At 34.7% G+C, this 10,257-nt stretch overlaps 1 protein-coding gene and 1 long non-coding RNA gene across 3 annotated transcripts; both read left to right on the plus strand.

Moving 5' to 3' along the window:
• The first annotated feature begins 542 nt into the window (after nt 1-542).
• Nucleotides 543-1,511, plus strand: LOC118480137. Of its 2 annotated transcripts, XR_004861773.1 has the most exons (3): nt 543-901; nt 969-1,077; nt 1,181-1,511. It is a non-coding gene; the product is annotated as an uncharacterized LOC118480137 (long non-coding RNA). The 2 variants fall into 2 exon arrangements; XR_004861772.1 differs by having other exon boundaries at nt 969-1,511.
• Nucleotides 1,512-4,150: 2,639 nt separating this feature from the next.
• On the plus strand, nt 4,151-5,428 carry LOC110914621. The gene is made up of 2 exons (XM_022159408.1): nt 4,151-5,075; nt 5,235-5,428. The coding sequence occupies exons 1-2, from the start codon at nt 4,151-4,153 to the stop codon at nt 5,426-5,428; spliced, it is 1,119 nt and encodes a 372-aa protein (XP_022015100.1).
• The last annotated feature ends 4,829 nt before the right edge of the window (nt 5,429-10,257 follow it).

Below are 10,257 nucleotides of genomic sequence, written 5' to 3' on the forward strand. Positions count from 1 at the left end.
CTATTGATCGAGGGCAAAGTATGATTTATCTGGATGGAAAAAACCTGAAGTTGGGATTAGGTTTAAACATGAAAAAAAACCGAAACTCACACAACCACGTAAAATCATAAACGAAATTGAAATTTGAATGAGGTGTCTCGGTCTACGCGTGATTCAAGTGAGTAAAATATTAACATCAGACACACTTGGATTATCTTTAAATGAAGAATAAAAATAATAAACATAGGAGAGAGACATATGAGTGGTGGGTGCCTCAACAATAGGTGATGAAGATGAAGGAGGCGTAGAGGAGGTAGCGAGTAAACTGCCATTTTGGTCCTTGTGGTTTGGTCAGTTTTGACACTTTAGTCCAAATCTCAAACTTATTACATTTGGGTCCCTGTGGTTTGGTTTTTGTTGCCATTTTGGTCCAAATTTCAAATTTAACCAGATTTCCCATTAATGACCCTTCTATTTTGTCTTTACCCTCAGGGGTATTTTGGTCATTTTAGATTTATTATAAAAATAAACATTACAAACAGAACCACTACACAAGTCTCTCTTTCTCATAAACTCTCCCCTGTACTTTCCAAAACCCTAACCCCTAAATTCATCATCACCTCCACATAACCTACAACAACTTCACCATCTTTACAACCTATAACTTCACCAGAGTTCACAGTTACTTTTGATTGTGCATAAACCCACCATCGTTGCCATAGATACGACCACCTCCTATACAACCATCCAAACAACTCAAATTCACAAGCTTTTGTAAAAAGATCAGATTTGCATAGACACAAACAACAACATGGGTCGATTCCAATATCTGGAGGCGGTGCTGCCGCTAGGGATTATCGCCGGCATGCTCTGCATCGGCTGAAACGTTCAGTATCAAATCCACAAAGCTGCACACGGTCGCGTGAGTACCCAATTCGTTGACCATTTCGTTTTATAAATTCATCTAACTTTTGTGCATTTTATGATAGCCGAAACACATTGGCAATGATGTGTGGGATGTTGCAATGGAACGGCAGGACAAGAAAATGGTTGTTGACAAATTTTAACTTGCCAGTGATTAGGGTTTCTTCTTACAAGGTTCAATTTTTTTATTATTTATGTAAGATATTAGGGTTTTATTTGATGATTTGTGCAGATCCGTTGTGTTTTTAGGTGTAATAAGACTTATTGTGATTTATAGTAGCAATAAGATGTTCGAAACAGACAACTCCATTGGAGAAGATGATTGTGGGGAAGATGATCGCAGTTGGCGATTTTGGGGGAAGATTATTTGGGGAAGATGAAGGGGGGGGTCCGTCGCAAAACCTCCGCAAAATTCTGCCCCCACCGCCGCTGTGAGTGGCGGCGCCGCCTCCCGCCGTCGCTGGTGCACCACCTGGAGATAAGAAGAGATGAAGAGATGAAGTCTTTGAAGAGAGATAGAGAGAGTTCTGTTAATTCTGTATGTGTGGGTGTATATATATTATATATAATTTTTTTAGGTATTAAATATATACAATTAAATATAATAATTTTTAAAATACCCAAAATACCCCTGGATATAAGGACAAAACAGGGGGTTGAAATTGGGAATTCTAGTCAAATTTGAAATTTGGACCAAAATGGCAACAAAAACCAAACCACAGGGCCTTGGATGTAATAAGTTTGAGATTTGGACTAAAGTGGCAAAACTGGCCAAACCACAGGGACCAAAATGACAGTTTACTCGGAGGTAGCGGACATATCACTATGAACAAAATTAGAGAGAGGGTTTTATCTTCCAACTAGTTTATAGACCCGCGTATTACACGGATTGTATATATATACATATTTAAATACATTATAGAACTGAAATTACATTTTTACATATGATAGTGGAAATGATCAATTAGAGTCGTATTTGAAATGAACCCGTTCAACCTGAAAAGAATGATAAATAAGATTCAAACATTTCCTATTAAAAAATAAATAAAAATCCTATTACAAATACGTGATTGACCTGAGTAGTTTATAATAATCACCTTAAGCATAAATTATTGTGAAATACAAGAATAAATCGGAAACCATAACTAATATGTGGCATATGAAAATTATAGATCATATGGAAAAAAAACTTAAGCATAATTATTCAATTAAAAAGTATTAAAATCATAGGTTTTAAAATTATTGATAATTGCCATTAAAAAAGTTGAAGTATTCTTTTAATAAAATCTTTAAGTATTATTTTAATCATTAATCATGAATTTTAATTAATATTAATAGCATAATATTATTAATAATCATTAATTAGATAATATTATTAATGATTTAAAGAAGAAAATGCCATGTGGTATTAGTTGGAATTTTAAATAAGAAAATGCTATGTGGCATTAGTTGGAGTTTTTTATTAGAATTAGAAGTTTATAGACCCGCGTATTACATGGATTGTATATATATACATATTTACATACATCGTAGGACTGAAATTACATTTTTACATATGATCGTGGAAATGATCAATTAGAGTCGTATTTGAAATGAACCCGTTCAACCTGAAAAGAATGATAAATAAGATTCAAACATTTCCTATTAAAAAATAAATAAAAATCCTATTACAAATATGTGATTGACCTGAGTAGTTTATAATATTCACCTTAAGCATAAATTATTGTGAAATACAAGAATAAATCGGAAACCATAACTAATATGTGGCATATGAAAATTATAGATCATATGAAAAAAAAATTAAGCATAATTATTCAATTAAAAAGTATTAAAATCATAGGTTTTAAAATTATAGATAATTGCCATTAAAAAAATTGAAGTATTCTTTTAATAAAATCTTTAAGTATTATTTTAATCATTAGTCATGAATTTTAATTAATATTAATAGCATAATATTATTAATAATCATTAATTAGAATTAGATATTAATTAGATAATATTATTAATAATTTAATAAAGAAAATGTCATGTGGCATTAGTTGGAATTTTAAATAAGAATACCATGTGGCATTAGTTGGAGTTTTTTATTAGAATTAGATTTTTTAACCTTCTTTAAATGAACTTAACACGATATTAACCCTCGTTAAGTTAAAGAAACCATCTATGAATACAAACAATGTCTAATATGGTTTGAACCATAATTATCTTAATACAATGACCAAATTGGTAACTTGATTCAAACAAATAGACCAAAATGCAATTTACTCTAATTAATATTAAAAATCCGATGTATTCATATTACTCACACTCTAAACATTTCTTGAACCAGGTCTTACGATCGTACATAGCAACTTCTCAACCCCAGAGCTTCATGATTTTGTGTTTATTAGAATTGGTTTTGCTATTCAGAAAGAGGTTATAAGTAAGTTGTTATTCTTTACCAGTCACTATATTGTATATTGTAATTGTAATTAGTTGATTTATTTCTTTTACTAAAATTGGAGTTTTAAACATCCATTATATTATATTATATATATATTGTTTACGAGCTACCATGAATAGTAAATTTAAGTTTAAAATAATGTGTAGCTTTTTAATATTTTATTATATCAATATATTATTTTTAGTAATTACTTTTAACATACTTTTAGTTTTTCCTTTTATTATTATATTTACTTTTTAATGTATTTTCATTTTTTCATTTTCTAAAACCATATTTCTGTTATCGTTTATTTTGTTTTAATAATTCTTTTTTTTTTAATTCATCTTTACCTTCTCAATTAATTTGATATTTCTTTAATAAGTTATGTTCGTTATTTTTTAAGCTTGAGTACGTAGTTTTGTTTAATCTTTACCCTCGATCAATATAAGTTTTATTAAAAATGAATTTATATTCCAAATAAAATATTTATTTGATATCGTAATATGGTACGATGATATCATCTGACCCGATTATAACGGTTAGGCTTTCTACATAACATGCTACATTTTCAAATAACGTTTGTTTTATATTATCATTTCTTTGGTTTCGCTCTAACCCGCGACAAAAACAGAACCTAGTAAATATTGACTTGCAAATACGCAAATCCAAACCGTACAAAACACGCTCCCCATTCCCCCACCTGTAACCGTTTGCGTACACCCCGACAACTGTACAATTTCACCCCAACGAAATCCAATCAACGGTCCAGATTACACCATCCTCCATTAATATATTCACCATCAGGTAAACCAAACATCACACACAATGACAGAACAAACCCAAAAACCCGGACCCGACCCGAAAACCCTCCTCCACTTATCCTCACAATTCCTCCGGCGCCGGCACTTCTCCGACTGCCGGAAATACGCCCATCAAGCCCACCAACTCAACTCTAGCCTCGCCGGAGTCACCAAAATCCTCGCCGTCGCCGACGTGTTACTCACAACAACTTACGAAACACCCAACGGAAACGTCCGCGACTGGTATGAAGTGCTGCAAGTTGATCGTTACTCACAAAACTTAAATCTTATTAACAAACAATACGGCCGGTTATACGGGTTGTTGAACCCGTGCGAGAATACGTTCCCGTTCGCTGATGAGGCGTTTGAGATAGTGTGTGACGCGTGGGGTGTGTTGTCACACAGCGAGAAAAAGTTTGAGTATGATTGTATGGTTAAGAAGATTCTAGAAGGTGAACAATTTTGGACTGTGTGTCCGTACTGTTATTATTTGTATGAGTATCCTAGGGTGTATTTGGAGGGTTGTGTGAGGTGTGTGAATGAGAAGTGTGGGAAGGCGTTTACTTGTGTGGAGATTGATAGGCCTCCGGATGAGGTTTTGGGTGTTGGTGGGTATGTGTGTGATGGGTTTGTGATGCTTGGGTTGAAAACCGGGTGTTGGAACCCGTTTAAGCCGGTTCATAAGAAGAAACCGGATTGTGGTACGGGTGTTCGTGTTGATGATAAGTATGTTGAAATATCTGATGATGATGATGAGGATGAGGATGTGGATGTGGATGGTGGGTGTGTAAATGGAGGTGTGAAGGTGGAGGGGGGTGGGGTGACGGTGGAACCGATGGGGGCGAATGTGGGAAGGAAGAAGTCTGCGGCAAGGAATACGAAGAAGGTGACCGGGGTGGGGAATAGATCGAGGAAAGAGGCGTTTGTGGAACCGGAAGAATCAGAGGATTGTGAGTATTTTTGAGGATGAATGTGATGGTTTTGAAGTGGATTTTGATGATATGTGATGAATGTAGATGGTTTTGAGGTAGATTTTGATGAGTATAGATGATTTTGTTGGTTAGGTTAAGGTATATAGTGGATCTGTTTTTTGATGTTCATAGTTTTAGGTTATGGAAAACATATATGTCATGTCATGGTGGTTCTTACTGTTGCTACATTGAGTATGCGGGTCGGGTCTTTGTCGGGTTTGACCTTATCAGCATCCGCCGTTGTTACCAATTTCGTACTCTTAAATCTACATCACCCGAGACTACGATTCTTAACCATCTGGGAACACCTTTACTGTCTACCTTTGTGTTAGATTGGACTTTATCCAACATTTTGAGTTGCTCTCGAGTCTATGGGCATGTTTGGGTAAGCTTTTTGAAACAACTTATTGACTTATTGGCTTTTTGAAAAGTCATAAGCTCTAAAATGATGTTTGGCAAAGAGGGTGTATGTGAGGGGGAAAAGCCAATAAGTCAACAAGTCACAAAATCCTGACTTTTCCAAAAAGCCAATAAGTCAATAAGTTGTTTCAATAAGCTTACCCAAACATGCCCTATATCTAAGTTGCAACGTATAGATGACCCGACCCTTGTGAGTTGTTCCCAAGTCTATATCTAAGCTGCAACATATAGATGATCCGACCTGTTAATATTAGGACTATTAAGTCATATATCAATATTAAGATTTATAAAATGTGTAATGTATGTATATAAAAGAGATTATGTCAAAGAGAGTTGTGTGGATTTTGAAGCACTCTCCAATCTCCATCATGGCTGCAACATTGTTGTGAAAAAGGATTTGGGCTGGATCAGGACTAAATGGGCCAAACCTACATAGACCCAATACCATGCGTAAAAGTGTAAAACCCAATCAGGAACTGGTTGGGCCAGGTCTGGAATCGGACCAGAAACTGGGTTGGGCCAGTGTGGGAATTGTCCAATAATACATCACTTGCTATAAATTATTGTCCAAACCAAACTAAAAATAAAGAGAACATTAAATTAAATATGGATACAAATTGAATGTTCACATTTTACTTTCACTGTCTAGTTAACTAGTCTCCAAAGTAGGGTCACACGATACACACCAGTAACGGAGATCGTTTCGAATGTCATGACACATGACATGTACACATTTAGCACTAGAGTGGTCCGGTGATTGCAACATCTGGTGCCATGAGCTGATCTACACTTTGAGGAATGGTATCACGTGACACCGCTAAAAACAATTTTCATAGTTTTAAGACATGTATTTGACATATGATTGGCGCCATGATTTTTATTCACTGACACATATCCAAATGACTTTGATTGTGTAAGAAATCAAACATGCGTCTCAATTTCACTAATACGTTGATAAATGATAACTAGATAGAAGATAAAAATTTATCAACTTAAATAGTGCGTCTTATGTGATAAGATTGTTGGTGAAAATTTGAAACATCTTCCTTATCCATTGGGATTCAACTACTAAAGGTATATCTGGTTATAGTGATTATGTAACATTTCTTTCATTAAAGAAATTAAGTAACAATGTTTTGGCCATTCAAAAATAAGTAACAATGTTTTGAGTGAAGATGTAATAAGTCATTGTAAAAACGGAAAACTTGTACAAAACAATTGTAGAGTGCAACTGTTTCGTTCCTAAGGCAAGTCATTTTGGAATAACAAGCTATGCCACATCAGCCTTATAACTAACAAAACACCGTGCCACCTAGTTATTGGAAGGCGCCAAGGGCACCCTAGCCAACCCAAAATGGGCGCTAGGCAGATGGGAGTTGGGGTCAACCACCTTTTGACCAATTAAATCTTTTTTTTTTTTTTTTAATTTGATATCTATTGGGTGTAGCCATTGGGTAGTTATTCCAAAAGAACTAATTATTGTGTATTTAATTATTGCTCAATGTTGTACATGCAAATGACGTGACAGTAATGTGGCAATAATTTAGTTATTCCACAACACATAATCTAATAACAATGTGTTTTTAATAAAACATATGTTAACTTAGTTTCACTAGGCCACAAACCTTTTTTTTAAATGGCAAAGCTCACTCCTAGTATACACCAGTTATTTAAATAATTCTCTTTGTCCAGGTGTGAACCTAGGACCTCCCATTTAAAAGGCATATTCTTCTACTAAGTGGGCTATTCACGTAGATCAGGGAACACCAAGTCCTTCCGTAGCGGGGCATTATATGGCGCCGATATTGTGTATAGCGCCCAGTTACACCATTATAGCCTGCGCTATAGGGTATGAATTTTGAATCTCACGAAAATTATCACGCCATTCCCCTTCCCCACTCACACACATATATTTACATACATATGTATGTATAATTGACGGGGTTATATAACCCTTTACCATTACACCCTCTTGTGATATAACCCTCATAAAGCCACCTCTTACACTTTTTCGCCACTTATCGCATAACCTCCAATAAATGACTTTATTGGACTTTATGACCTAATAACTAACAAAATTGATAGTTGTTTGACAAATAGGGGTGGATGCCCCATTTTCTTTCATCTCCATTTATTTAGTTTAGAACATGTGTTTTTTCAAAGCCCAAATCAAATAAAACTCTTTTTATTTTTCAAGCTCAAATGAAATAAAACTAAAATTATGGAGCGATCGTCCGAATTATTGCTTAAAAGTTTGCTCTTCTAGTCGAAGTTGAATCTTTTAGTTGTGTCTTATGACGTTAGACTCTTTGACAACCCAAATTAATGTGCAGTTAAAATATTTTATATTATTGCTTGGTTGCTTATATTATTATTAAACTTTACATTTATCTTGAGAGTTTTAACTTTTTTCTTTTGCTATGTTTTGAGGACCCGACCCATTCTGTTCTGTTCTGACCTGTATAGTTGTAACATAAACCATTTTATGCACTCCACCGCAGAAAACAAACTACAAAATATATAAACATTCACAAAACTAAAATTTGAAGGAAGATGTAAAAATGTCTACTAATAACTTGAACGATTGTTTCTTAACAATGCCTTCAACATATATGTAACTAGAGTTGCACCAACCGGGTTGTTTTTTTTTTTGTCTAAACCGGTTCAGGTTGAAAGTGGCTTGGGTCAACAATATTCAAAACCGTTTCTTTGTTAGAACCGATTCAGGTTGGAAGTGGGTTGAAGAAAGTCAAAGGAACATCTTTTTGACCGGTTCAGATCAGGTTTACCGGGTTCAAGCTGGTTTTAAAGTATAGGGTGATAGCCCGATTTAGACCCTATGATCAAGGTAGATTCCTAACTAGTTCTTCCCAACCAGTTTCAGTATGGTTTCAGGTTACAAACCAGTACCGGTTCCCACATATATCTTTTTTGCGCAAGATGTAACAATGACTTTTAATAACTATCATTTATATATTATATTTACATGCCCATAGCATTATAGCCTAATGACATCTTGGGGTAGGATAAGATTCAGGACCATGAGATCCTGGGTTCAATTCCCACAAGAGGGTTTTTCCCAAATTGAATTTCATCCGTCAGTGATACAAATTTATAGTTAAAAAAAATATTAGATTTACCTAAAAGTTTATTCCATCACACCGGTGGATATTTCATAGGTATGTTCCATGACATGACGAGTCGCTTAGAATCTTAAAATATGTAAATAATCAATTTTGAAAGAAAGATATTTTATTACATAATATTAAAACATGAAGGATTAGGTATGGATTTAGCGTTGATTTTGCAATTTTGTTTATATTGTTATATCCCCAAAAGTGAAATATATTAGAAAAGAATCAACCTTTAACGAAGTTGACAAATACTAATGATTACAAGATAAAGAAACCAACCTTAAACAATGTCATAAACATGAGATTCTTAATAATTAGAACTCGATTAATCCAGACGTGTACCGATTTCTCAAAATTCAAATAGATTCAAACAAGATTTTCACACAATCAACTCTCGAATAAACAACAAAACTCTCAAAAAACCCCTCTAGCTCACACAACAGATCATCAACATGATGACCCGTATCAAACTACGCTAAAATCTAACCGTTTCGATACACACAAGAACCCTAGATCTAAAACGCGTACAAACAAGCTACCGAGATGAAACCCTAGAGAGAATATGTCTGCGAGAGAGATTTGTGAAACGTGTGTGAAGATTCTCGAAAAATCTTCTTACCCTAATACACACTCTCACTTATATACTAAGACAACTAGATGAAGCCTTCAGCCCATGCGTCTGAGTCCACAAGTCAGTCCTGCTCTCCTTGAGAGCCCACTAACAAGCCCACTAACTTGGCAAAGGGCAACCAGCAACTTGAGCCCATCAACTAGTTTGAGTCCATTAAGCAATATTCATAAAAAAAGAGAAAACATTATTAACATTAGAAAAATCAATCAATATGAAACTAATATTTGGAACTATTGAATAGAAAGAATACAAACCTTTGTTTTCAACCCCCCCCCCCCCTCTATTCAATAGCCAAATACATCAAACAACCCGATCTTCTTACACGGATACTGGAAGAGTAATTAGTTGCTAAAGAACTTCAAGCTCCAAACAATTATTTCTTTTCCAATGAGACAAGTGAACAAGATGAATGTCAATTCACAATTTTCAACTCCAACCTCCAGCTTCCTAGTTATTTCCATTTAATCGTTGAAAATACATCTTTACACCTGATCAGCCCTAAAGATTTCATCTAGAGATGGATATAAGGAGTATTTTCCAGGAGTAATGGTCGGTTCATCAATCCATTACAAGGGAATTTAGTGACCAATCACCACCAAACCATCACTGACGTTACTACAGTCCCTTTCTTAAAAAACTTGAAACTCTAAACAAAGGATCTGGAACTCTTAAATCTGATCTGGACTCATGAACCACTGTTTAGTGTCTTTATATATCAACAGTTGTTGTAATGATGTGATATAAAGCCCTAAGCAGCTACTTCTCCAAACCCACTAGCAGCACTCACGAGCACATCAGCAAAGCATTATATATATCCAACATTATATGCAAAATAATAAAGCAAGGATATTAGAAAATATAAAACAAACTAATAGTGTACATAGACCTAGTACTTTCAAGGAACAAGAACTCAAAACGGAAAAGATTGTTAAATTCATACAACATACGTCACAACTCACTACCCTCACATGACAGT

This window comes from Helianthus annuus, chromosome 7 (assembly GCF_002127325.2).
Source record: "Helianthus annuus cultivar XRQ/B chromosome 7, HanXRQr2.0-SUNRISE, whole genome shotgun sequence".
NCBI classification, from domain to species: Eukaryota; Viridiplantae; Streptophyta; class Magnoliopsida; order Asterales; family Asteraceae; genus Helianthus; species Helianthus annuus.